Genomic DNA, 26,895 nt, shown 5'->3' with positions numbered 1-26,895 from the left:
GTCTTTGGCGGTAATCCGGCGGCAGAGGGCCCTTCCGTTCTGGGACCTGCCGCCGAAGTGCCCCAAGGACCCGCGGCGGGGGCCCCCCACCACCGAATTACCGCCGAAGACCCGGCTGCACTTGGGCAGCGGGTCCCCGCTTCGGCGGTAATTCGGAGGCGGGTCTCAGAGCGGAAGGACCCCCTGCCACCAAATTACCGCCAAAGCAGGGGCCCCTTGCCACCGAAGACCCCAGGTCCTCAGAATCCTCTGGGCGGCCCTGTCCAAATCAGCCAGGCCAAGTCAGTGCCACCCAGAGTCAGGGCCAGATTAACACAGGGGATTTAGGGGCTGCAGTCCAGGGCCTTGGCCTAAGGGGGGATCCCCACAGGCCCACGGGCTAGATGTGGCCCGCTGCTTCTTTTCATCTGACCATATGCCAGTCCCTGACCCTCAGCACCACCCCCACCCTACAGGCTGGAGCCACGAGCACTGGCTCACTGGCATGCCCCTACCCCCAGTGCCAGCTCTGCAGTTCCCATTGGCCGGGAACCGCAGCCAATGGGAGCTGCAGGGGCAGCGCCTGTGGGCATGGGCAGCGTGCACCACGCAGACCGACCTGGCCCTTCCACCGAGGAGCTGGACATGCCAGCCACCTCAGGAAGCAGAGCAGCACGGAGTCAGGACTGGCAGGGATCCTGCCTTAGCCCCACTGCATTGCTGAGCAGGAGCTGCCCAAGGTAAGCACCTCCAGGCTGGAGCCTACACTCTGCACTCCCTACCTCAGCCCAGAGCCCCTCACCACCCAAATTCCCACCCAGAGCCTACACCCCAACTCCCTGGCCCCACCCCTCTCAGACCCCAATTCCCTGCCCCAGCCCTGAGCACACTCCCGCACTCCAAACCCCCAGGGGCCTCCCAAAAATCTAATAGCCTCGGGCGCATAGGAGAGTTAATCCAGCCCTGCCTCGGGTGCTGGGGCCAGGCTTGGGGCTGCGCATTTCGATACTAGCCGGCCACCAGGTCCGTTCCGCAAAGATCAGAGCACTTTGCTGCTGTCCTAGCTCTCCCCAGGCCGGAGCCCCCGCCCACGCAGCCCCAGGCACCGCTCGGCAGCTGGCTTCGCATCTCCCCGAGCGCTGCCACGTGAAACACGCCCCAGAAGAGCCGCCCGTAGCGGAAGGGTTAACAAGGCTCCGGTCCGCGCGCGGCGGCTGCAGGGACTTGTAGTCCGTGTCCCAGGCTGCGGTACCCAGGCGCGGAGCATCATGGGCAGCGTAGTCCCGGGTGCCTGTCACAAAGCGCGAGGGCCGCGGCGACCCCCTCCCCGCGGACTGCGCTTCCCAGGGGGCAGCGCGGCGGCGACGGCCGAGGAGTGCCCCGCCCGCGAGCGAGGGAAGATGGTGGCGCCGGCGGCCGCCGCGTGGTTCCCGTCTCAGGCAGCGCCTGGCCCCGGCCGCCCCGAGCCCGCAGAGCGCGCCCGGCCCCGCCCTGCCTCCTGAGAGTGTCTGGACCGGCTCGCCCCGCCCCGCCATGCCCCGCTCCCGCCGGGCGCACGCGGCCCGTCGGGGCGGCCGCGGTGAGTCCCCGTCGGGGCGGGGGGTGGCCTGGGGGTGCGCGGAGAAGGGGCTGCGGGGTCGAGGTGGCAGGAGAGGTGGGTGCCCGGGGGTGGAGCTGGCCGGCCGGGTTCCCTTGTAGGGTGCCCTGGGCACTCACCGTGGGCCCCGTTCTCTGGCCCCGATTTACTGAAGCGCCCCCCCCCCGGCCAGGTGCCTGGCCCCGCTGCCTGTGCGAGTGGTGCCGTGGCTGGGGTCATGGGGCCGCTGGGGCCGGCAGGCTCTGACAGCCGCGGCAGGGCTGGCAGCGGGCGGGGCCAGGGCAAGGCTGGCACCTTTGAGGTGAATCTCCCGTGACTGGCTGCAGCAAGTGGAATTGTCTTTTGTGCCCACTGAGGGCCTGGTGCCCAGAGACCACAAGGAGCAGGCTAGGTGGGACCCGGGCAGGCTCTGCCAGCTGTTCCTTAGGCCTTTCTAAGCAGGGCTGCATGGCCCACTGTAAACTCCACTCTCTCCCTCAAACAGTACCTCCCCCTCAACAGATCTGTAGGCTGCTGCCCTCCCCCCCTGCCCATGTCTCCCATGACCCTGCTTGGGCTGCCCACTCCCAGCAGTAGTTCTGAGCTGGGCTGCACGTGGTCTTACTGAACTTACTGCTCAGACTAGGGATGGGGTGACTGGCAATGGCGGAAGCACTTTGGGGCAGGTGCCATCATTTTGTCCTGTGTTTGTGCAGCACCTGTCACAGTGAGAGCCTGGTCTGTGCCTGGGACTTCTAGGTGCTTCAACAATAATATGCTGTTATCTTCAGTGTACAGAGACTGTGGTCTGGTCTACACCTAAAACTGAGGTCGATGTAGTTATGGTGCACAGGGGTGTGAAAAATCCAGGTATGCCAACCTAACCCCTCCTCCCCCCTGCAGTGCAGACTTGGCTAGGGTGACAGAAGAATGCTTCCATCGCTCAGGGAGGTGGAGTTACTACACCATAGGGAAAACCTCTTTCTGTCACTGCAATCTGCATTGACATTACTAGTTCATGTAGCGTAGACATGGCTTAAATCACTGACACAGGGAATCTGTGGAGGAACAGAAACTTGAACCCAGATCTCCCAAATCTCACACTAGCACCCTATCCGCTAGACACTGTCCATCCTTCCGCTTGATGTGGTTGACTGAAGTCTCCTTAGCCGAACAAATCTTGCCTTTCCTATTCATTTAGGGCCCTGGTAATTGAAACAGCAGGTGCAAATACACTTAGTTCTGTGTGCAGTTCTGTTGCTGTTTTGTGCATTGACTGTCCTCTTGTGGTGGTACTTGGTCAGGGCATCTGTTTAAAAATGATTAATTGTGTGATACATTTACAGGATGCTCAAACTTTGACTTAGTACTAAAAATATAAATCCAACAGCAAAATAATGCTTTTGGACTTTTAAGATTAAATTGGAGGCAGTGGGTATGCCTGCTAAATCAGGGCAGCTTAAGATCATCTTCAATATTGCTTTTCAGTCTGTGAAGACTACAGATTGCAGCATGCATGTTCCGCTGTAATCAAAGCACCCAGAAGTGTAGTTGGCATACAGCACCTCATGTTAAAGATGGGGAAGCTGTGATCTGCTTCCTTCTCCCAAATTAGGTACATACTTTCTGCCAAAATGAGGCCCTCAAATAAGTGGTTTTTTAAAAAGGAAGAAAAAGGGTTTGGGAACTGAACCTAGTTTTAAAGGTGAACAACAAGGAGGAACATTAAGTGAGTGGAGATATGTCCCATGAGCTCCCACTAACAAAGCTTAGAGAGGGGGCAAGATTTCATCACAGGAGGAAAAAAATTAGACTCCCATGGAAGTTCTGAATTCAGTAGACAAGGCCCAGAATATATCAGTGGTTGTGTGGGACTTAAAATGGCTCTGGCTTCATGCGTCTTAAACCAGGAAGAACAGGAGGATGTTCCAGATTCTTTAGCAAAGTTCTAAAACATTTAAAGGATTGCCTTGTATTTTTTGAAACTGACTACCTTAAAATCCCAGTTTCTGATAGTCTCCTTTAGATAGTAATGCCTACGCTTTTGTCTAATTTCCTCTCTTTTAAAAAATGTAAGAGTTCATTTGCTCTGTTTGCTGCTTCTGTTCAAAGGTCTTTTCTGCAGAGGAGAAACTAATTATATATGGGAAACAGAAACTGACTAGTCACTAGTGCTGTCAAATGCGCAAAGTACACTGGGGTAAATAGAGAATTTATTCTCTCATTTCATTTTTAGTCATATTATTTGGGTAATGGACCAAGTCCCATTGTATTAGGCATTGTAGTAACATAAACAAAAAGCCTGTCTCTGCATTTTTTGTGTTAGTAACTGTATAATAGGTTTAACAAAAAGGTTGAGAGGAACGTGACTTTTTTCAAGTTGACAGCATCTTTTTTAAATCTCATTTCTGTGCTGAAATCCCTCTTTCCAAAGCACATTTCTGTTTTATCTAGCTCTGTTTTCACTTTCCAGTTCACTCTTAATCTTGTTCCTAAGCAGCATCCTTGCATGAAAGAATACTACGAGTAGGGTACGTTCTGTCAGCCTATGTCTAAACTAAAAGGAGGCAAGGTGTTGGTTACCTAGCCAGTGCTTGCTAGCTACTGGAGTTTTCTGATACCTGGGTGCAAACAGGAAGAGCTTCCAGGTGGGAATTTGTCACGGTTGTTATACAAAGCTGTAGCTGTTTTGCAAGCCACACTTGTTCTGCTATTTCTGTGCATGCATCTCCTCTGAAATCAGGTACTCCATCTCATCTGCATTTCATGTTCTTTGCTGCTACTGAAGTGTACACAATGAGATCTATGCTGTATGCCATGCAAAAGTAGCCTGTTTCTGCCTCAGGTAGCTTAGCATCTGGAAGACACTGAAGACTAGATATGCTGTGAGATCAAGAGGAGGGATGTACTTCCTGGATGTATTTTTTTCAATATCTGTAAAATGCAGTAGTAAAACTTCTCGCTTATAGAGACAAATCTTTGAGTGGACAAAGCACGGAAGCCGTTACAGTCTGTCTGCAGTTCAGTGACTGCTGGGGAATGTGTTGCTAGCCATATTTCTGTTCTTTGCGGACCGTGTCATAGTTGGTGTTATAGGGGACTCATCTTCAGTGAGGTTATTCACTAAGTGGGATAAATTTTACAGCTTGGGCACTGCAGTGTCCCTGACCCAGCCTGGAGCTTTCCATTCTTCACAGCTGTGAGAGAGGCATGCCCAGTGTGTCTCTTCTGCAGGTGTGTTGGATGAGTGCACGTTCACCTGTGCAGCTGTTTGCAGTACTCCAAATACACACAGACGCAGTTGTGCCAGATTGCTGTTTGCTTACTGGTTTGGAATCCAATGTTGGGCAAACACCTGTTTGGTGTCCTGGGCATTGTAGGATCACCTGGAAGGTCTGGCTGATGTGGATCTACCCCAAACCATGGGAAGCCCCTGCCAATGGCACAGCTTATTCTTTAGGTTGTAGCAGAACCTGGATACACATGGCGCTCTCCAAACAACCAGTTTAAGCAACTGTGTTCAACAGAGATGTCAGACACTCCCCTACCAAAGCTGGATTTGAACGTGGTATTCTCTAACATGGATATACCATGGTTTTAAATGTCTGCTACATGTAAACATAGGCTATTAACCAGGGCTGGAGTAATTTTCTAGGTACTTATTAGCCAAAGGGCTAAATCTAATAGCCAGAGAGCAATGTTCAAGATGAGGGTGCAGGATAAGATCTTTGGGCTGTTTTTGCTGAAATCCACAGCAGGGTGCCCTCTATCTGTACTGCTGGGAATGGGCAGTTCCTGGACTCTGCTCGGGCAACCCCATCTTGGTTTGGCAAGTGGCCATTTGGCTAGAAGCCATTTTACAGAGACTTCCCCCTGAGGATCTCAGAATGCAAATCTGTTAGTAGTGGGTGGGTTCATGCACGCCTGGCTGTGGTGAAAAGGGGGATGCAAAGGGGGCTTCTCTCTTGCTCCCCCGCTTGGGAGGCGTGAGAGATTGATGCTGAGAAGGGGGATGAGCCTTGCCGCATGTTGGGTGTATCATTAGAGCTGTCTTTATTGCTCACCTGACAGAGCTCCCTGTACTGATACTTGGCGTCAGAATGAGGGGCAAATTGCGGGCACTTAATCACAACAGCAGCTAGCTGAGCATGTAAAAGTTCACCCATGTGCTCTGTGGAGCTCTGTGCAGAAGATTGCATGGAGTGGGCTGTTCTCAGGAGCGGATCTGAGCCCCATCCTGCTCTGTGTGTCTCTCACTAGCCCAGGGGGCTCAGGACAGGTTTTGAGTCTCGTTCAGGTTTGAAAGGCCCATGACCCCCACGTGCCCTGTTGTGAGGGACATGCTTACTCTGCTTCCCAAGGATCCCAACCTGCTGCCTTCCCCCTGGCCACTGCATTGTGCTGCACCCTGCTGGCAAGTTCCAGGGGGAGGGATCACTGAGAGGGCAGGCTGTGTGCTCAGCACTACGTTTTCATCTCTGCCAATCCGCTCAGGCGTTCAGTGCCACGCTGTTCTTGCAGCAGGCATGGAGCCCGAAGAATATTAACCTTTCAGTAGCATGTCACTGGTGCTCTGCTTGCTGTGATGAGTAGGACTTGATATACCAGCTGCCTTCTGGTCTTAATCCTTGTGCCTTAGCAAGAGGCTAAAAATAAAACCCAAAGGTTTGTCCCAGTTCCCCTTCCTTACATCCTTCTGCCTCAGCCTGTGCCCCAGTCCCTGTTCCCCTTTTCTCTCCTGCACCCCAGTCCAGGCATCGCCCCCCCGAACTCCAGCACTCCTCTGCTCTACTGCTGACCTCTGTTGGCAGTGACTGCCTGCTTAGTTGTGTCACTATAACTTAATGTGGTGCTGTTTTGTTCTGGTTATAGCAGCAGAGGCTTTGGCTCTCTTCCCACGCAGCTTGTCCGCTTCTGTGTGGGATCATGTAAGGTGAGCCAGCCTCTGTTTACCACTCAGCTCAGCTTTCTTGTGCTGTGTCAGCACACAGTTTCCAGGGCCTGTGTGCCTCTGGCCTTGCTGAGGAGGTGCCCAGTGCAGTCTGTGCATGCGCCACACTCCCACTGTGGGAGCCCACTTGGGTTAAAGGTTCACTCCATGCGGTTCTCCAGCAGGGTTCCTCCAAACTACCCTCTAATATGTGTATAGCACTTCTTCCCCCAGTGACCCCAAAGTGCAGTCACGTCTACCACCACTGACCTGCGTATGGGGGGAGGGCTGCAGGCAAACTCTCCACACAGTGTTCTCTGCCTGGCCGCCTTCCAGCTTCTTAAGTGCTGGGCTTTAAAGAGCTGACAGGTGTGTGCCGAGCTGGCACTGGCAGGTTTAACAGTCAAAGTGGCATTAAGTTCCCAGCTGTGAGCAATGTCCCCTCTCCCTCAAGTCAGGCCTCAAGTGGGGAGGGGCAATCTGAAGGGGAGTGGATCCAGACTGCCCTTGGGGAAATACTGGGGCTGGTTCAGTCTCCACTAGGCTGGGCTTCCAGGGATCGCAGCTGTTTCAGGAAGAGATGCGCTTGAAGGCTACCTGTGATATCTCTAGCTGGTTTAGCCTCTGGAGCATCCGCGCTGTGATGTCCAGCTTTCTGCAGGACCCATGCCTTTGGCCAGTCTGGCTTGTACTCTTCATCACTCCCTTGGGGACCGCCACTGGTTTGCTCTGTGGGGTTGAAGGAGGACAGTTGGCTCTGTGAACTTACATGATTAAGACACTTATCTCTCCACGGCAGCTGCTGGCTTCCTGTTGCTGCCCAGTGTGTTACTGAGATGCACCACTTCTCCAAACCACCGCTCTGGAGCTCACATGTCCCAGGGCCAGCTGCAAACCAAGCTGCCCAGCCAACCCCTCCAGGACACACAATCCTGTGTGGGGAGCACCAATTCTGTGGCTCGACTCTGCCTGGCAGGCAGAGAGGGAGGTCAGGCATGGGCACTTGATCCTGGCCTTCAGCACTCACTCCATCAACACTCCTGCTGCCTCCTCCACTGGCGTCCCCCCACCCCCAACCCAGTCGCTGTCCATGCGCTCAGAGGCTGCTCTGGATCAGCTTAGCCATTCATGATCCTGCTGGCCTGTTGCCTGGTTCCTGTGCTTGCCATGCAGAGTAACTGGTGCTGCTTGTTATTCATGGGCTAACTTGAGCGTGTAGTCAGTGCACTTGGTGCTCCCTGAATGGACCCTGCCCCAAAGAACTTGCAATCAAAGCCAAAAAGGGGGAAGATGGATTGGACTGGGATGGGCTGAACTCTTAATAGCAACATACCAAGCTGTCTTGTGGCCAGTCTTGGCTCCCTTCTCTCTCGTCTCCTGCACCTTGTCCCCTTTCCATATGGTGCTGATTATCAGAGGCTCCAGGTCTCGCTTCTTTATCAGCAGAGCATGTCTAAATTGGAGTTGCTGATTTGCCAATATCCTCCCTTGCTATCTGCGTAGACACTTGCTGCTTCCTTATTTGCAGGCTACATATGGTGCAAGCTAATATTCCTGTCCCCATCAGTGCTTGTGGCAATAGTAGCGAGGCTTGTGGGTCGCTGAACCCAGCCCTCAGGACAGACTCCTCACCAGTGGGGATCTAGGTGGCACCCTGAGTGACAGTACAGCTGGCTAGAGGCATGTGGCGCCCGCACAGTGTGTTGGGAGGCATGGCACTTTGCAGGCATACAGCTAGGTCCCTGCCTGGCAGAGTTGGCAGCCTGAGTTGGATGACTCGTGAGTGAGACTTAATGGGCAGAGGATGGGGGGACATGGGGAATCCGGGGGAGTGGAGGGGGAATTGACTCGATCTCCTTTTGCAAGCTTCCCTGGCATGTTACATGGGCAAGTTCAGTCTGACTTTGCACACCTTAAGCTACTGGCCGCTACAGGAAGCTGGGCCAGCTAGCTCAGTGATGGCAGATCCCAGAGGAGGAGGATCATATTTCTTATGGTTGCTGGGGCAGGGTAGGAAGGTGATTAATGGGACAAGCAAGGCTCTCCAGGAGTGGAGTATGGGGCTGTGCTCTCTCTGTTGGCTGCCCCTGTCGACCTAACCCCAGCCCCCTCCCCTTCTGGTTCCTCAGGAGCTCGGAGCAGCGCCAAGGCAGAGTCCCAGGCCAGCGACGATGAGGCAGCCAGTGAAGTACTGAGTCACTACAGCAGCGCTAGTGAGAGCACCAGCGTCGCTGAGGAGGGGGCCGGTGAGTGAGAAGCAGGGGGCTTGATGGGCGGAGAAGAGCTGGCTAGAACTTGTGGCTAGATGAGCAAACCAAGCACATAAGAGTGCTCTGTGTCTCACCAGACCCTCCCTTTTCCCCAGGCCTCAGTTGTGTAAAGGACTCTAACTGATGGAACGCGAGGGCTTGTCCAGGCCCAGTCACTCTAGCTGACCATGGAGCTGCCTCCAGGTCAGCCCCGCAGTGTCAATGGTTCTGATTAAGTGTATGAAGCATGTGGCTTCCAGGTGGCACAGCTGCTACTCTTCTTCCTGGGACTGGATATGGGGGTTGGCACTGGGGCCCGAGGTGGGAAGAACAGGTCCATCTGGCTGTTGCTTGCAGGGAGTGATGCTGTGGACGAGCAGGCCCAGCAGGAGGAGATGGAAGACAAACTGAAGGAGTGCATTGACAACGTGACAGACAAGAGGTGAGACGGGGATGGCCCAGACCAAGGCTCCCTCCTGTTCCTCAGCCCTGGCCCTTCCTCAAGGAAAGCACAGATGATCAGCGTGCTTCAGCTGTACTGGGAGCTCTCGCCTCCTCTCTCGCCCTTCTCTCCAGAATCCTTGTGATGAGTGTCAGTAGGCGTCGGGAGCTCTGTGCGACCCTTTGCTCCTAGTAAGTGCAGCATGCTAGTGGGCTCAGCCAGACAGGGAGGAGCCTTGAGAGCTTGTCTGGATTTCATCCCTGATGGGAGCCATGGCAGCTAGGGTGCACAGGCAGCTCCCCTGGGATCTTGTCTTGTACAGCCCTGGAGAAAGTACTTCTGTTCCTCCTCTAGCTGCAGTGACGCCAGACTGGACAGGATTCCCCTGGGCTGCTGTTGAGCAGCCCTTAGAAGCATGTAATCATAGCTGGCACCCCCTTTACTCCGCAGCCCTGCTGGGCTGGGCACCTCCCTCAAGAGGGGTAAGCTGGCCTTGGATGTGAGATGCACCCCCTGTTCAAAAGAACCCATTGGGATGGTGACTCGCCCTTTTCTCAGGGCTTCCCTGGCTTGGGAGGTTTTTCAGCCCTTTGGGACTGGCCCCAGAATGTCTTCCCTCCCCTCACAAAGGCTGCCTGCCTACAAGGAAGTTGATCTAGGTGATGGGGTGGCCCTTGCCAGCCTTTTCAAATCCCCACCTCGCCCTCAATGTCTAGCACAGTGTATCTTTTCCAGCACCAGGACCCGGCAGGTAGCCCTGGAGAGCCTGCGGCTGGCTTTCTCCTCCAAGACGCTCTTCGACTTCTTGTTGGAACGCAGGCTCACGCTCACAGACTCCTTGGAGAAGTGCCTGAAGAAAGGTAAGGCTACCCCTGCCCTTTCAGCCCTGGGAAGGCCCTCCATAGCGGTGGGGCCACCATCTTCCCTGCAGATCCAGCCCTTGGCGTGAAACCAGTCTTTATCTGCAGCCTAGATCTTCTCCTCACCTCAGCAGATCATAGCAGGAGCGCCCACAGAGCGTCAGCTGCAGGGGGGTGGGGTAAGTAGCAGGAGCAGAGAGACCCAAGGGGGACAACCAGCAGAACATACAGTGCCTTGAAACAAAACCTTTGCCTACTTTTCCCTTGGCTGCCTGGGCCAGCCCCTAATGCAGTTTAGGGAATGCAGGAGCTAACTCCCTCCTGCAGCAGGAGCACTGGTTTCTTCGCTCTGCTCTGGGTGGGTTGAAAACCTCAAATCTATCAAAGAAATCAGCTTGGCTGAGAGTCCCCTTCAGTCTCAGGAGACCAGCCCAAAGTGCTGAGCAAAGTTCTGCTTTGCCTGCATTGGACATTTGCCTCCACCCAGCAGCTGAGGGGTGTCAGTGCACCTCGCTGCATGTTTCTTAGTTGCATGCATGTGCCCTGGGCTGCTCTGGCACTTGAGGTGCTTCCCAGGTGGAGGAAGGGAGAAGATCTTGAGGCTGACAGAGGTTCTCTTCTCCTGCCCTGCAGGTAAAGGGGAGGAACAGTCTCTAGCTGCTAGCGTTCTCACACTACTGTGCCTGCAGATGGGCTCGGGCCCCGAGGGGGAGGAAGTGTTCCGCAGCCTGAAGCCCCTCCTCATTAGCATCCTGACTGACTCCTCGGCCAGCCCCATCGCTCGCCAGAGTGTAAGTTGCAAGTTTCTGGGCCACGGGAGCCCAGCTGGGTTCCAGGGGCGCAGAGCAGAGAGCAGCACTGATGTGCTTTAAAGAGATCCCTGTGCTGTGTGGAGCTGAGTCTCCTTGGCACCTGTGTCTGTCTTGGGTTAACTCTAGGCTTGTAGCAGGACTGTGGCTGGATTATCATCACGGAATGTGTGAAACTGACCAATGGCTGTGGAACGCGGCATTCACTTTCTACCAGTTCCAGCTTCTACAGGGAGGAATGCAGCTGCGGGTGTGATGGGGAGATGTGGCTCTGAGACAGGCTGAGTGCCGGTCCTGGCTGGGCCAACCTGCTTTTGGACTCGCTCACACTGAGCCTGCAGACCTGGCCACTGGGAGAACGGACCAGACTCAATACTATGTCAGAGGACGGGCCCCTGAATCCCCGTTCTCTTCCCATCTCTGCTCTGTCAGTGGTCTCATCTACAAGGCTGGCTCCGTGATCCAGGGGACGAAACCATTCAGGAGTGGGAGGGAACTCTCCAGAACTGAGACGTGGAGGCCTGACCTTCCCCCTCCGTCCAGCGTACCTGGATCCAGGGATACAGGCTAGAGGAGTCAAAGCAGGCGGGCCAGCCCCAGGGATGCAGAGACAGGAGACCTCCCTCCTGAGCCGCCTTGTGTGCTGTCCCTCAGGCCATCAGGGCAGCACCCCAATCCATGCTCTGCTAGGAATCAGACTGCAGCTTGCCCTGGTCACAGGGTGCCCAGGCTCCTGACTATGCTGAATCCTTAGCTTCACATGCCATGGGGTGCGGCTTTGGAACGTGCTGAAGTAACAGCCACCCTCTTAGCCAGCACCAGGGTATGAACCAGGAGCTGCTAGCACTAAACAAAGTGTCTCCAGTTTGGGCTGCAGATCCAGGGCTCCCTAGCTGGGCTGTAACACTCCTAGCCTCTCCCCAACCCCCAGAGGTGGCACCCCCCACCTTGAGCAGTGCTGCTTGTGTGGTGTGCTCCCACAAGGAGAACAGCCTTGACCTTACTGACTTCAAGTAGTTCAGTGTCAGCCCAGTTTCCTGGGCCCTCTGGGATTGCACAACCCAACTGCCCCCGCTTGGCCTCCTCCCTGGCATGCTCCCAGGCCAGCAATCGACTGGGCCTGGGAGGCTGGACCAGTGTCTTGCCCATAGACAGGTCCCTGCAGGGCACAGGTGACGTAACACTAGCAGGCAGCGTGAGGGCAGCTTGCCCTGCCTTTTGCCTGTGTGGCGGAGAGAGAGCTCCTAGGCTGGCCACCAGCAGCAAATCACCCGAACACAGTCTGCTTCTGCTCTGTGACCCCTGCCTTCTGCCAGTGTGGAGCACACCAAGAGCCATGGAGGCCAGAAGCAGGGCCAGATCAGCCAGCGCAAGCCCTTGTGTGAATAGAGGGCTTCCTGGCCATCTCCCACAGGAGGGGAGGCGCCCAAGCATAGCCCTAGAGCAAAGGTGCCTGTGTTAGCTCGTGGCGCCGGAGGGTTTTACTGGAGGGCGGCTTGGAAGGAGTTTGGCACTGGGACCTAGGGGCAGGGATTGGCCCTTCATGACTTTCCATAACCTGCTCCTCTTCCTGTCTAGTGTGCCACAGCCCTGGGTATGTGCTGCTACATCGCTGCTGCGGATGTGGAGGTAACTATGCTGTGGGCTAGCACCCAATGGGTGCTTTAAATGGAAAAGCCAGGGAAGTCTGCCCAGCCCCAGTAGGGTTGAGTGTCTCCTGCCTTCCACACCCCAAAGCTAGATGCACTGACCCACCACTGCCACCATCTCGAGGGATGCAGCAGTTGCTACCGCTCCTCACGTGGCTGCTTCAGGGAAGGTGGTCTTAGACCTTCTTGTCTGCAGTGTTATTGTACCAGCCTGAGGGTCCTGCCTGGCTGCTGTTCCTGCCCTGAAAATGTCCAGTTCACCAGTCACCTGGCTCTGCCTAGTTGGATGATGGGGATGTCTCCCTTCCGGTAGGGGAGGGGCTGTGATCCTCATGCTGTTTCCAGAGCAGCTGTTCAGAGGAGAGCAGCGTCCTGTCTCCCATGATCAGACCCACCCTCAGGAGGGACCCAGGTAACTGGCTGTCATGTTGCATAGGATGCGGGAGTCTTCAGCCCTCATCTTCATGTCCTTGCACCTCCAGCTGCTGCCAGTTATCCACAGGCAGCTAGCCTCTGGGGCTGGTTCTTCATCTGTGACCAGGACAATGCAGAAGCACCAAGAGACACCCCCACCCCTAGCAGCTTATGACTGGGTTAGGCCTGTCCAAGGAGTTCCTCTGGCACAGAACCTGGAGCTTCTCTGGATAACAGGCTGCTTCTGGGCTGGGCAGTCAACACACAGTCCACCTGTGGAAGTCCTTTCCAGAGGATGTGGTGAAGGCCAAGACCATAACAGGGTTCAAAAAAGAACTAGATAAATTCCTGGAGGATAGGTCCATCAATGGCTATTAGCCAAGATGGGCAGGGATGGTGTCCCTAGCCTCTGCTTGTCAGAAACTGGAAATGAGCAACAGGGAATGGATCATTCTATTCATTCCCTCTGGGGCATCTAGCACTGGCCACTGTCCCCAGAAATGATACTGGGCTAGATAGAGCTTTGGTCTGACCCAGTAGGGCCGTTCTTATGGGCAGACCCCGAATGTGTTGACCCAGCTGAGATGCTGTCATCAGAGGCTGCTGGGGCTCATTTCTGCCCTTCGATTCACCTGTCTGTGTAACTCCCTGGTGTGCTCACTCTCTCTCCTGCCTTAGGATCTTGTTTCCTGTCTCACCAGCCTGGAGGGCATCTTTGGCACTTCCTGCCCAGAGGAGGGCAGCTCTGTCCCCACCCACCACAGCCCCCTGCTCCAGACTTTGCACTGCAGTGCCCTCCAGTCCTGGTCCCTGCTCCTTACCATCTGCCCCAGCTCCCAGATCAAGAAGATTCTGGACAAGTGAGTGACCTGGCAATGCTAAGGAGCTAGATATGGGCCGGGGGTGAGCTGCCAAGGGTTTCATGCCAAGGGTTCACAGGGCAATGCATGTCCTGTTGTGCTGGGTGTCAGGGGGTTGGACTTGGGGGGCTAGCTGAGGAACAGCTTGACTGAGCGGAGAAGTGTCCATCCATTGTATATGGGGAGCTAGCCCAGACTCCAGCATTGGCCAGGTCAGTCTCCATTGTGGCTGGCGAGTAGCACAGGAGTGTGCTAGTCGCTGTCCATAGGAAGTGTGGCAGGCCAGTTTCCTTGGTCTGTGTCCACTCCCTCCTGCCTAAGCAAGGCCCAAGAGGGTCTCCCCTGGCTGCCCATTGTCCTCTGAGATGCCCAGGCGAGCGCAGCGTATCTGGCACTGGCTATGCCTTGATTTCCCGGCTCTCCTGCTGCAGTCACCTGCTGAAGCTGCCGCTGCTGCTGTCCAGCGACAACGTCAACCTGCGGATTGTGGCGGGCGAGACCATTGCACTGCTCTTTGAGCTGGCCCACGAGCTGGAGGTACGTCTCGGGGGCGCTGCTGGGGCTCAGGCAGGCTCAGTGAGGCCCGTGTGGAAAGGCTAACCCTCAGCCCTGGTGGCCAGCTCAGTGCTGCAATAGCGAGGAGCAGAGGAGGCTGGCTGGCTGGGGAAGCCTGCCCAGGGCTCCTGCTGTAAGGGGGCTGGCTTGCTCTCGCCTCTTGCTGTTTGCTTTCCCTGTGCTCCTGGCAGGGTCCCTGTCTGTCCCCTGCTGTCACGATCCATGTCGCTGGCAGGGGATGCCCAGGGGGGTGGGCTGGTTATGTGTTCAGTGGGTGGTGTCCATTGGGAAGACTAGCAGTAGGACCTGCTCCCCCACTTGAGAGCCTTCCCAGCCCAGCTGCCCCTATCCAGGGAAATCCCAGCAGCCGGGCTCCAGGTTAACCCCCTCCCAGCACTCCAGCCACGGCTAATCTCTGTTCTCAGCCAGGCTTTGAGCTGTGGGGTGAATTCCAACAGGCTGCTCATCTCCTCCAACCTCGCTCCCTCCCATACAGGAGCAGTTCTTCTATGAGGACACAGACCTGCTGTGCAGCAAGCTCAAAGCCCTGGCCACTGACAGCAACAAGTATCGGGCCAAGACGGACAGACGCAAGCAGCGCTCGATCTTCCGCGATGTGCTGCACTTCATCGAGGTGCCCACTAATCCCTGCCAGCCCCTGAGAAGCCTCACTGATGTGTGTGCTAGAACTGGGCATGCCCAGGGCAGAGGCCAGCCTGGGTCCTGCTAGCAGGCTGCTTGGCAGGGTTCTCTGTTGGGATACAAAGCTCTAGGCCCCTTCAGCCTCTTACTGCCCCAGTCCTGACTGCAGGTCCCGGCTGGCACCTCGCTGGGATCTCTCTGGGGGTGGGGTTGTGCCACCCTGAAGTGACCCTGTCCCAGTGGGTTGGACGTGTACCCTGGCAAAGGGCTCAGTCACTAAGGACTTTGAGTGTCTCAGTCCAGCAGTGCCCAGTGTGAGACCCACTCGAGTTGCAGGGCTGAGCATGTGTCAGAATGCTAAGGGTCTGGGGTGGCAGCTGCCAGCCAGTCTGCAGGGATTATGAAATAGTAAGTGGCAGACGGCTATGTTGGCACTTAGCTGGCCCAAGGTGGGCGTCTTCCCCAGGGCTCAGAGGCCTGAACATCTGAGGAGAACTACCAGCTGGCTTATGCCAGTGCACTGTGGGTGAGCCATTAAGCTGTGCCTGCTGGGAGCTGCTGGGCTTATGGGCCGTGCTTTGTCCAGTGGCATCCCCTGCTGGGAGCAGCTCTTTCCCATGCTCCTTGGCTGCGTGTGGTTGGGGGTGGGAAGGACTGGTCCTCTCCTGGACTGCCTGGCGAGGCACTAATGCCACCACCCTGCCCCTAGAATGGTGAGTGCCATGAGGAGACCATCAAGTTTGGCCTGGAGTGCATGTACGTGGACAGCTGGGTCAGGAGAAGAATGTACAACGCCTTCAAAGAGGTGCTGGGCTCCGGGGTCAGGCATCACCTGCAGGTACTGGACTGGGGAGGCGGGGGGGTGAGAAGGTCTGGCTTGGGGGGAGGTGGGGCCGGAGACCCAGATCAGGGGGAGTCTCTGCTGAACAGGTGCTTGGCTTGCTCCAGGCGACCGTGTGTGGCAGGGGGGCTCATCACTGGGGCTGGGGGAAGCGGCTGCCCCCTCCCTGTGAAGGCCGAAGGGCGCACCAACAGGTCTCATCTCATGTCGCCCTTAGAACAACGAGCTGCTGCGTGAGATCTTTGACCTGGGGCCTCCTCTGGTGCTGGACGCTGCAGCTATCAAAGCCAGTAAGATCTCCCGCTTCGAGAAGGTATGTTGGTTGGGGCCTCGAGCCAGGCCTGTGGTCCCTTTCTGCCTGGCTCCAGCGCCCCTTGCGTCCAGGGGCTGCTGGGAAGGGCAGAGCACTGGTTTCCCAGCCCTCGTTGAGAGGGGTCACTGAGCCTAGCAGAAAGGCACCAGGGAAGGGTTGAAGAAGGCTGCAGGTGGGCAGAGCTGTGATGGCTGGGAGGACTCTGCCAACCCTACTAAAGCCCATCTCTGGCTCCTGTGGCCAGGTTGGGAAGAGCAGAGGGAACAGCTCCCCATTCCAGGTGGAGCTTTCCCCATGAGCCTTGGGGATCCAGAACCAGGAGCTCCCTTCCCTCTTGGGGCCAGGTTCCCAGGGCCTGTTGGGATGGTGGGTCCAGTGCCAGGAGCTCCATTAACATGGGACTGGGCCTAGACACCTCCAAGCTGCATGGCCAAGTCACTGGGCTCTCCCAGTGAGAGACAGAACCCCACTTGGCCCAAGCAGCTACTTCCTTCCCCTCTGATTATGCTGGCTGGAGGCGGGAGGGTCTGCTGGAGCGCTCCATGCAGGGCTGTAGAGGGTTAATAGGTGGCATATCAGGAAGAAGCTGCCAGTGTTGGCTGAGTGATCTCCCCAGGAAAGGGCTGGGAGCTCTGTGGCTGGGGATGCAAAAGGTACCAGCAGAGCCGCCCACAAGCAACCCTGCCTTGTGCTTGGGGGCCAGCCAGGATGGGTAGATGGGCCGTAATGGCATAACCCGGTAGTCCGGTACCTCCCCCTCCAGCTGACTGTTCCCTCTCCTCTTACCCCCAGCACCTGTACAACTCGGCCGCCTTCAAAGCCCGGACGAAAGCCAGGAGCCGTGTGCGCGATAAGCGAGCCGATGTCCTGTGATGGAGGCCGCTCCCTCCGCCGCCTCCTGGACAACCAACGGACTGCAGACCCCGACCACTGTGACACAAGGGAGGAGCTGGGGGGTGGGGCTCTCGGCCCTCCCAGCTCATTGGCTCCTGCTGTGCCCTCACCCCCAGCCAGGGGGGCTTTTAGACATGTACAGACTTGTATTTAAATAGCATGGCTGGTGGATCCCAGCAAGAGGGCTATAGGGCGGTTTTATTTTTTTAACCCAAAAAATATAAGTGAGATTTGGGTGTGGGGGAAGCCCCCCGTTTTAGCTGGTGATTTTAGCCTCCTCCGGCCACCTCCCACTCCTGCAAGCACATTGGGCCATCCAGGTGCTGTCCCATGGAAATGCTGTGAATCAGTGCACAGCCTGTGGGGCAGGCTGGAGGCAGTGGGGAAGGGGAAGGGATTTTCAGCTGAGTGTCATGTTCTCTCCCCTGCTGTGGGAGCTGTTTGGCTTGGCTGGGTGAAGTGGGAATTGGCAATTGAAGTGGCTCGTGAAATGCTGAGTGTGTGGCATTACAGGAGGGGCTGTTACCCCTCCACTCTCCCTGTTCCTCAGTTACCCCCACCTAGCACCCATGTTCCTGCCCTGCTGTCCCCAATACACACATGCTTTGCATTGGGCCCGTCCTATGTGCACAGGTCAATCAGCTCTTCCCCTGCCCTTCCAGTAGCCATGAGCATGGCTCAGAATGTGCCCAAGGGGCTGTGGGCCATCAGCAGCCACTGGTTTGAGAGAAATCCCCAACCACCGTCAGGGTGGAACTAACAGGGCCCCATGAGGGTAGGGCCACTACTGAGGAGCTGCTGCTCCCCTTGGGTGCTCTTGTTTTGAGGGTCTTGGGGTTCATCTCCCATAGCGAGGTGCAGGGGAGGGCAGAGCATGCAGTGGGGATCGCTTGCTGAGAGGGGTTGATGCAGTCCCTAGTGTACAGTGAGTGGGAAATGAGATCCCTCCACCCTGGGGAGAAGCCGGAGATCTTGGAGCAAGCAGCAGCCTGCTTGGGGCCCTGGGCTCCTGGCTGCTAGGAGATGAGGATGGGGATTGTGGGTGATGAAGAAGGCGGGGCCTAGAACTGAGCACGGGAGCAGGCTACCAGCACATATTCCCCCAACTCTCCCTGCTGGACAGATCTCACCCCATGTTAGCCAGGTCTGACTCAGTCTAATAACCAATGGAGTGCACAGCCTGGACTAGCCCCAGCCCTGTCTGCCCCCCACCCCCAAGCTGAGAGAAACTGAGCAGGTGGGAAAGGTGAAACTCGCCAAGCTGAGGGTGCAAAGGGCCACGGTAGGGGCAAGACAAGCTTTGTAAAGGCTCAGTGAGGCATTGCGGGGCTGGGAACATGCTCGCTTTAACCAGGCATTGTCTCTTTAAAAATCCCCCTTAGAAGTGATTCTTCCTCTCCCCACACTCTGACCCCTCCCCCAAAACACAAGCAGGCTTAGTGGGACTCAGGGCTGGCTCTAGGCACCAGCGTCCCAAGCATGTGCTTGGGGTGGCACTCTGGCCTTTTTTGGAGCCAGCCCTGGTGGGACCCTACAGGCTGTGCTGGGAGGGGAGGGCCCCCTCTTTCTGTAGTGCCCACTCTTGCCTTGCTTAGCAAGTGCTTGTGGGGGGGAAGGCCAGGAAACACCCTCCCTCTGGCCTCTCTGAGAGCTGCAATTTCACTTTCTTCTGAGCTCTGTTGCCTGCCTGTTGGGTGTTGGGCCCCCTCCCACTAGCCTCTGCCCAGAGCTAGGGGAATGGGGTCAGCCACACCCTGCCAGGAAGCATCTCAGCTGGAGTGCATTGAAGGTGGCTCCCCGTCTGGGTTGAGGCCTTCCCTATGGTCTCCCTCTGATAGCACAATGGTCAAAACTGGCCCAGGTGCTGTCTGGCTAGCAAGGTCACATCAACTTGCTGTTGCTCTGCTGGGCTGGGCTGGGCTGGGCTGGGCTCTGCCATAACTGGAGGGCACACAAAGCACCTGTGCCAGGGGGAAGAAGAAAGACAGCAGGGGAAGAGTGAGATGGGACAGGGCAGCAGCATGGCCCAGCTCATGCTCTGTATCATGGAAGGACAAGGACTTCGCTGAGGGGAGTCCAGGGCCTCCTGGTGCTGCTGTTCTGAGACATCTTCCCCCCTGGGCCATTGGGGTGCTCACCCCATTCTACAGGGCTTCTCTGGAATGGATTGCTGGAGTGGTTTTATAACAGGGTGATGAGCAGAGATTATTAAAAGGCAAATGGCTGGGCTGCCTGGTCTGATTTCAGAGGTGGTAAGTGTAGGGCAGCACCCCCTGCTGGGGAGAGGTGATCAGAGCTTTGGATGTGGGTGGGCTTGCTGGGTTGGGATAGCTGTTCAGGGGAGCCATATGCTGCAGGGCCATCTCTGCAGCTCCTGAGCATATGGTTTGCCTGCACCAGGGCTGCCTCCTCCATGGAGGAGCCAGGCATTCCCTCCTCCTGTCTGTGTCTGGCAGTGCAGGATGGGACCCTTGCCCTCTCCCAGCCCCCTGACATGCATGCAGGGTCGGTCCTGCCCTGCTCTGGAAAGGGAGCAAGAGGCAGCATTCCAGCTCCCCTGCCTCTTGCACCTGTGCTGTGGCAGCTGCACCTGTGCTGTGGCAGCTGCCCCTTGCCAACGGGGAGGGGGGGGGGGAAGCTAGCATGGAGCTCTCTACTGCTCTGCCTCCATTCAGTCTGACCACCTGTGTAACACAGGCCCCAGCCCTGCCCCACTAATCCCCAGAGCAGAGCTGCTAGGAAAACACTCCGGCTTGATGTGAACATTGCAAGGGCTGGAGAATGGACCTTGCCCATTAGTAAATACTTCCAGGGGCTAAGGCAGTGGTTCTCAACACGGGCTTCACGTGGCCTGGGTGTGGGGTCCTAGCTGCCTGCCTGGGTTGCACAGCAGAGTCTGGGCTGCCTGGCCACAGTGTGGGGTTGGAGCTGCTGCCCAGCCCTGCACTGCGCACCTGGGGCTCTGCTCCTGGCCCTACTCTGTGGAGGAGGTGCTGGGCAATGGCTGGGGAGGGGGCACTGTGGTTCTCATCCTGCAGCCCAGGTAACATGGGAAGAGAATTGGGGCTGATTCTCTACAGAAAAGGCCTGAAGGCCCAAACAAGCCCTCAGGGGCTCTTGCTTTCTGCAGCCATGGAAGGTCAGGCTCCAGTGGCTGCCGTTTCTGGTCTAACTGCCTCTCCCATCTGGCCGGAGCCCTAGGCTCCCCCAGCCACCATTGAGCTGGGACCCCTGTAGCACACCTGTTTCAGCCCTCCCCAGCAAAGCTAGAGCAGCTTCAGGGTGTGCCTAAGCTCAGGCAGTTTGGTAGGTGCCCACACCTGGAGGGCTCTGAGCATGGCCTCTTCCTTGGGGGCAGAACCAGTCCAGGTGGGGGCCATGCCCTGAACTCTAACCACAGCAGCTTCCTGGCCTGCTCGAAGCAGCTGATAGCCAGCTCCCACGGGGCTGTTGCAGGGAGGGGGTTGATGAGGGTGGGTGCTAGCACAGCTTTGTCACATAAAAAAATCTGTATTTAGAAAGGATAAATAGTGCTGAGGGGAGAAACTGCTGTTAGAGGGGGAGGGGTTATAAATAAGGTGTGACTGGAGAGGATAATAAACAGGGTGCGGGGAGGAGTAATGATGGTGATTCTCATTACCCCTCCCCCCCTTTAGTCCTTTGCAGGCTGCCTGCTGCTGCACCAGACCCCAGCATTCCAGCAATGGCCCCCTGAGGCCAGGACTGCTTGGCCTTGCCCCTGGTCAGTCCCTGTTCCCCGCAGAGAGGGGGTGCTGTCTCCTTGCCCTGGGGTGCAGGAGGTAGTGCTTGGCTTCTGACCTCCCCCATCAGAGGGAGGAGCAGGCCGGGCTGCGTAGCTCATGTCTAGTCCTTGGCCTCACTGACATTCAACCGCTTCCACAGCTGCAGGCTTGTGGCCTTCATCTGCCCTACGGACTCCTCCTGGGCTTCCAGCCACTGGGACAGGACTCGCAGTGACTCACTCTGCAGGACTGCAGGGGAGAGAGGAAACCCGGTAGGTGGTGCTCCTGGCCCCCCAACCCCATCCTGGTCCTTCTTGCCTAGGGCCATGGTCACCACAGGCTTAGAACTCATAACCTGCAGTAGAGGGACCAGCTCTAGCCAAACCACGCCACTAGGGGGCAGGCCCACCCATCAGCACCCACTGCTGCTTCAGCCCTGAGCTCCCAGTGAAGCCAAGAGTCCGCCCTCTGTCGTGTCGCAGCGCCCCCTTGTGGGCAGCCTGGGAGCTTAGCTAGAGAACAGTGATTCTCAGAGAGTCTGCCCTTGAACCCACGAGCGCATACCCGCTACTGCCACCAGGCTGGCCCCCTCTGTCCATGTCTGTTAGCAGCAACCTATGCGCGTGATTCTGCTCCAAGGTGCCCGCAGCTCCCCCTGAGCCAGTACCTGCTGTGGGCTGTGAGTGGGAATGGAGCCTGTCTCTGCCACAGGGCGAGGGTGCTACTGGCAGGGCTCAAACCCAGCTCCCCCAACACATAAACCCATGCCGCTATCCTAGCGTGGCCACAGGCTCGGAGCCTTTCCATGGTGATCTCCATGGCTCAGGGTGGTGGAAGGGGCAGCAGGGGATGGGAGGTGCAGAGAATCAGACAGGGCGGAGGCTGAGCTCCTGCTCCCATGGGATGGGATGTGGGGGTCCCAATAATGCCTCAGGCTGGCCTGTGAACTCTGTCCCTGTTGGTCTGCTACTAAAGTAGTTCCTGGCATGGGTTCCCCGTGGCACCTTGCCACTCATGCTGCTTCCTTCACCCCAGGAGCAGCGAATGCTCTGATTCTACATGGGTCGCCCTGCCCCGCCCTGCCCGGGTGCTGTTTGCCCAGTAGGTGCCCCCAGCCCAGTGGGGCGGTGCCAGTGTGGCGAGTGCTGAAAGAAATGGTCCCACATACCACTCAGGTACACGGCCAGCATGGCGAGGGCGAGGCTGGCCAGCACCAGGCCGCCGAGCAGGGCAAAGAGGGCTGTGCGGCAGCAGGAAGGGCGGAAGTAGGGGCAGATGGGGATGGTGCTGACAGCTCGCAATGTCGGCAGGAGGGCTGGCCCAGCCACACGGCGCTTGGTAGAGTGGGCCTGAGGGGTCTGTGGGGTAGTGGACTGAGATGGGCCATTCCCTGGTGGAAAAGGTTAGAAAAGAGTGAGACACCAGCCCCTAATGGTCCCACTGCCCCCTTTCTGCCCAGCAGACCCACTGAGAAGCATCTGCATGAGGGTGGGTAATGAGCTTCCCTGCTGCTGTGCCAGGCCCATCCCATGCAATGGAGCTGCTGCAGGTCCATGCCAGTGCAGGCTGTCCTAGTGCTCCTTCCATGCCAATGCCCGTCAGGGTCTAGCGCTGCCCGACCCCTGCCTGAGCAATCCCAGGCTGGCAACAGAATCAGTCGGGGGGCAGGTGTCCTGAGGGAGGAACCAGCCTGATCTGAGCAAACCCCTACCCTGTGACTGCTCCCTTCCTTCTCCGCCACCTCAGGACTATCCCATACTTGCCCTATCACTGGAGAGGACTTGGCATTAATTACCCCGGCTGACTCCCCTCCAACAACCACTGGAGCCCCAGAGCCGATCTCTCCCCTGCCCCCCAGTACTGAGAGCCTCTTTGTTTCAGCCCCAGCCTCTCCCCCACCTCAGCCATCACCATGCTCCTAAAGTGACCGGGATGCTGTGGTCTGTGTAAGTGCCCTGCTGCCGCCCTCTAGTGGTGGCTGGGCCATACAGCGGCTGATGAGCCTGCTATGGCCCTGGCTAGCCAACGGACCCTTTAGGTCAGGCCAGAGAGATCCAGGCATCAGAGGTTCAATCCCCACTGCCTCAGCCCAGCTGGCCTACAGCATTGCACAGGCAGCCCCTTGGGGGAATGGGCCTCACCCTCTGCAGCCTTGTGGCCCCCAGACACCCAATACAGGTCGCTGATGGAGTCCACCGAGTGCAGGTTGATCTCTGCCAGGTCATTGCCATTGAGGTCGATGGGCTCCCTGGGGGAAGAGGTGTCTGCCTTCACCGCAGCATCTGCCAGAGGAGGAGGAGGAGCTGTGAGGTCTGCTGGCTTGGCCTCTGGCCCTCAGCCTGGTCAGTTTCACTCTGACTTTGGTTAGTTTAAGTGGAACATAGCTAGCAATGGAGGTGCCTGCAGTGTGTCCTGTCCAGGTTAAATGACCAAATTATGGGGCCCAAATCACATCTCTCCAGAGCCCATGGGGGGGGGGTACCTGTTAGCCTGGCCTCACAGTGCTTTCCTGCTAAGTATCATCTGGCAGCTTCTGCCCATGCAGAACCCCTTTTTGTGTACAGCCTCCGGAGGAGCTGCAGATGGACTGGAGCACACAGTCCCGCTGCTTGGTGCAGGCTTCCAGTCCCCTGACCCAGAATCACATCCAAGCTGTGTCAAGCAGGCATTGCTGTAGCTTGTAAAACCCCCGTGCACTTAGCTGGATTTATCCCACAGGATGCAGCGGATGTGTGATTCCCGGCCAGCCCATGGCAGGACTCAGCGGCTGCTGTGAGCCATGCCCTAGATGGGCATCACACAGTGATGTCATGCTACCGCGCAGCCATAAATACACAGCTGACTTGTAAATGCCACCAGGCTTCATCACGCTAATGTCCTGCTCGCCTAAAACGGCGCCTGTCCTTAGCTGTGGCCATGCAAAATCCAATTGGTCTGGACATCGGCCTAACTGCCACCTGCCATTTGACAAGCAAAACCTTCTGCAGAATGGGACAAATCATTAGCAGTTCATTGCCCCACCTCACCCACCCAGAGAGCCTCATTGAGTCCTCCCCATGCCCACCTCAAACCCTTTTCCTCAGCCCCCACAAATTTTCAGGGGCCAGCCTCCAGGAGCTGCATGAGAGGGAGGAGTAACCTGGCCCATGTGAAGTGTATCCGCCGGCAACAAACACTGGAGTCAATTAGCCCTGTCACCTTAACGGTCACTGCCAAGCTGACCCAGGGGGACATTCCGTCCCAACCCCAGATTGGAATTGGATGGACTCTGAGTATGTGCGTAAGCCTCACCAGTCAGGCATCTGTACTAGCTACTGATGAGACCCTTGCGTTGTTCTACTGGCCACACCACAAAGCCAATGGTTGCTCCAGCCTACGTGCCACAGGCTCCCCCTCCTGTAGGGTTTAGTTTTCAACAGGCCCCAGCCAGCTAGAGCCAAGCCCAGCATTAAGCTGTGTTTGTTTTGAGGGGTTTAACCAACCCAGCCCCAATGTGGGGCTCAGCCATATGGCCCGCCCCACCAATCATGGCGGGCTCTAGCAAAATCATGAGAATGTCTTGAAAGGCGTGAGATTTTTTTTCAAAGCTATTTTGGGGTCTTTTCCTCTGTTGTCTCACTTTGGAGCCTTTTGGACACCTCCGGGTCACATTTTCAAGCTTGTCTTTGCAACTATAATGGCTAGAAACGTACATTTTAAAAAAGGTGCTCACATTTTCATGTGTTCCCATGACTCCAAGAGCTGGGGGCTTTAAGGATCATCACCCTTAACACAGCACATCTAACCCACTGCCATGTGTGGTATGTGTCCTCCTCTTGTCCCAGCAGCAGAGCCTAGGAGTTGATTACAGGCCCCCTAAGGTCAAGCTTGGGTCTTTAGTGCTGGAGGGCTGTGGTTCAAGCCCATCATGTGTCAGCCAAGTTACGTGACGGTTGTGGGTTTGGTACTTTAAAACAGAGGTGCCGCAGCTCATGAAGGTCCCCTGCAAGCAGGTTAAGCTGGTGCTTGTGTTCAAGGAACTCCCAGTTCCGCCAGCTGCTCCCCGCTGCAAGCTCTCTGCTGCCCTAAGCATGAGCTGATGGCACCCTGGGCTTGTGCCCAACTGTCAGTGCCCAGCCTGGGATTAGAGAAGTGCCGAGCAGGCACTGAGCCAGCCCCATAGGACGGGGGGGGGCGGGGCGGAACCAGGGGGTTAGTGGGGTGTTAACACCCTGCTAGGCTGGCAGGAGCGACAGTGCAGTTATCCCTGCACGCTGGCCTGTGCTACCAGCAGCCTCGCTGGGGTCAGCCTGGCCTTGGACCCACCTGCAGCTGCCTGCCCCATCTTGGGCCTGAGCTGGGGGCTCCACCTTTAAGCCTGGCCTCTCCTGAGCTGGGCTCACACCTGGGGCCCCTCAGGCCTGTGCTGGTATCTACCTCCTCCGGTCTGATCTTGCCTGGGGGTCTCTGCTCTCCCAGGGCTGGGACAGGGTGGCCTCCCCTTGTAATCCTACGGATGTGCCCGGCAGGATGAACACTGAGGGAGGCAGCTCGAGGCTGGCACAGGAGCAGGGGAATGGCTCCCATGCCCTCCATCCCACCCCCTTCCCACACACTGAAGGGCACAGTGCCCCTGATGATTGCCCTTCCCCCATACCTTCTCCAGCCTCCCTGGGCATCGCTGTGGGGCCAGCAACCACTGCAGCCATTGTGTCTCTGCCAGTGGTCGTGCTGTGGGAGCCGCCAGAGGAGGGCCCCGGGTCCCTTGGGAGCTGCCCAGGAAGCCGGCGCTGGTGTCTACAGCACCAGCTGCTCGGGCTTAAAATATGCCTGAGAGGAGCCTACTGAGGAGCTATAAATAGAGGGGGAATGAACTGGGGCGGGGGTGTGATGGCTATATTAGGGGAATGCCTGGGATGACGCCACAGCTGGGGGCAGCCAAGGCAAGGGGAGGCAGCCAGCCTGGGTAGCTGGAGAGGATCGGGAGCGGGGGAAAGGGGCCCCAGTCCATGACATGTCTCCGACCCCACTTCAGAGCTCTGGCTGGCTAGGAAATAGTTAACCCCATGAGACCCGTATCTGCTTCATGGCTGGGAATGAGAAGGGCTCGAGCCTTCTGAAACACCCCCCCACCCCCGATAGGAGCAGGGGCCACACCCTCTAACTAGTCTGAGGCTGGAACTGGAGGTGCTGCTATGGCGGGGTGGCCTGTGCAACTTGGGACTGGACTTGACAACCCAGGAGGGCCCTTCCAGGCTAATGAGCCAGCTGGGGAAATTGAGTCACAACAGAGCAGGTGACCTGCCAGAGAGTCTGCAACAGCACTGAAGGCAAACCTGGTGGTTAAGGCAGTGAACTGGCACTTGAGGGACATGGGGGGATTCCCAGTCACTTAGTCCCTCCCTGTGGGAGGAAGAATAATTCTGCCTTGTCTAATTACTTTGTAGGGACTGACCCTCACTAGGGCTGGGTGCAATGGCTGGTGAGTCCCACTAGAGCACACTGCCTTTCACATGAAACCCTGTTACTGCATCATCTGTTCGGGAATGGGAGCTTTTGCTGGTTCCAGACACATCACATCAGCTGCAGAGGAACGTGACAATCCCATCAAGGAATGGGAATGAAATCAGATTACAAAAATCCCTGGGGTATCCTGGGGAAAGCTTGGAGACCTGCACCCTCAATTTCCCAGGCAGATCCCATGGTCCTTGCACATTCAGCCTCCCCCGCTGATGTCAGTGGGAGTTTGACGTATAAAAAAGCTGCAGGCTGGTACATGCTTGGTGCTATGCAAAGGAGATGACTGGCATCCCAGACAAAGGGCCAGCACAAAGCCAAGGTACCCCGTAAGCCCTACCAGGGAGTTTCAGTGAGGCACAAGCCTGGCAGGGTCCCTCTCCAGGAGTGACTTACACCCAGAGTGCGGGGAAGGTGGCAGGTTTCTCTGAATCAGAAAATCAGAGTTTACCTCATCTATCCTGGACCGCAACTTGCTCCAACTAACCTCTGCTGAGAACTCCAATCACCGAGGAGCTGTTGGTCCATCCTGGGCACTACATAAGAACCTGTGACCCCCAACTGGCAGAGGGCACAGAGGGGCTGCCTAGGGGTTTACAGGGTGGTATGTGAGGGCTCTGCCAACAGTAACACACTGGTCGTC

General features: G+C 57.0%; 2 protein-coding genes and 1 long non-coding RNA gene across 9 annotated transcripts; 1 reads left to right on the top strand and 2 right to left on the bottom strand.

Annotated features, from left to right (window-relative positions):
* The first annotated feature begins 1,384 nt into the window (after positions 1 to 1,384).
* Positions 1,385 to 19,240, top strand: IFRD2 (interferon related developmental regulator 2). 7 transcript variants are annotated; one of them, XM_050958706.1, is made up of 13 exons: positions 1,498 to 1,558; positions 2,354 to 2,425; positions 8,615 to 8,731; positions 9,092 to 9,176; positions 9,912 to 10,036; positions 10,670 to 10,827; positions 12,424 to 12,474; positions 13,587 to 13,768; positions 14,200 to 14,305; positions 14,820 to 14,957; positions 15,675 to 15,803; positions 16,024 to 16,119; positions 16,912 to 17,082. In XM_050958706.1, exons 1-13 carry the CDS (start codon positions 1,513 to 1,515, stop codon positions 16,990 to 16,992), a joined length of 1,386 nt encoding a protein of 461 aa, XP_050814663.1. In that variant the 5' UTR covers positions 1,498 to 1,512; the 3' UTR covers positions 16,993 to 17,082. The 7 variants fall into 7 exon arrangements, with proteins under 7 accessions (XP_050814660.1, XP_050814662.1, XP_050814665.1 ...); XM_050958703.1 differs by lacking the exon at positions 14,200 to 14,305 and having other exon boundaries at positions 1,385 to 1,558; positions 16,912 to 19,240; XM_050958709.1 differs by lacking the exons at positions 1,498 to 1,558; positions 14,200 to 14,305 and adding an exon at positions 1,605 to 1,633 and having other exon boundaries at positions 16,912 to 19,240.
* Positions 3,728 to 7,928, bottom strand: LOC127053673 (uncharacterized). Its single transcript, XR_007775100.1, has 2 exons — positions 7,819 to 7,928; positions 3,728 to 7,214 (listed from the first exon to the last, which is right to left on the bottom strand). It is a non-coding gene; the product is annotated as an uncharacterized LOC127053673 (long non-coding RNA).
* A 407-nt stretch (positions 19,241 to 19,647) lies between the features above and the next one.
* On the bottom strand, positions 19,648 to 25,581 carry LSMEM2 (leucine rich single-pass membrane protein 2). Its single transcript, XM_050958748.1, has 4 exons — positions 25,393 to 25,581; positions 22,898 to 23,038; positions 21,925 to 22,146; positions 19,648 to 21,005 (listed from the first exon to the last, which is right to left on the bottom strand). Exons 1-4 carry the CDS (start codon positions 25,442 to 25,444, stop codon positions 20,878 to 20,880), a joined length of 543 nt encoding a protein of 180 aa, XP_050814705.1. The 5' UTR covers positions 25,445 to 25,581; the 3' UTR covers positions 19,648 to 20,877.
* Between the last annotated feature and the right edge of the window lie 1,314 nt (positions 25,582 to 26,895).

The sequence above is a fragment of the Gopherus flavomarginatus genome, chromosome 6 (assembly GCF_025201925.1).
Source record: "Gopherus flavomarginatus isolate rGopFla2 chromosome 6, rGopFla2.mat.asm, whole genome shotgun sequence".
NCBI classification, from domain to species: Eukaryota; Metazoa; Chordata; order Testudines; family Testudinidae; genus Gopherus; species Gopherus flavomarginatus.
Note: the sequence above shows the minus strand (reverse complement) of the source record. Positions and strands in the feature narration are given on the sequence as shown.

Coding starts and splice junctions, on each gene's coding strand:
- IFRD2 (XM_050958703.1), top strand. CDS start 1,513: ATGCCCCGCTCCCGCCGGGCGCACGCGGCCCGTCGGGGCGGCCGCG. Junction 9,177..9,911: donor GACAACGTGACAGACAAGAG/GTGAGACGGGGA, acceptor TATCTTTTCCAG/CACCAGGACCCGGCAGGTAG. Junction 13,769..14,819: donor ATCAAGAAGATTCTGGACAA/GTGAGTGACCTG, acceptor CCTCCCATACAG/GAGCAGTTCTTCTATGAGGA.
- LSMEM2 (XM_050958748.1), bottom strand. CDS start 25,444: ATGGCTGCAGTGGTTGCTGGCCCCACAGCGATGCCCAGGGAGGCTGGA. Junction 22,147..22,897: donor GGGCCACAAGGCTGCAGAGG/GTGAGGCCCATT, acceptor CTTTTCCACCAG/GGAATGGCCCATCTCAGTCC. Junction 21,006..21,924: donor GCTGGCCGTGTACCTGAGTG/GTATGTGGGACC, acceptor TCTCCCCTGCAG/TCCTGCAGAGTGAGTCACTG.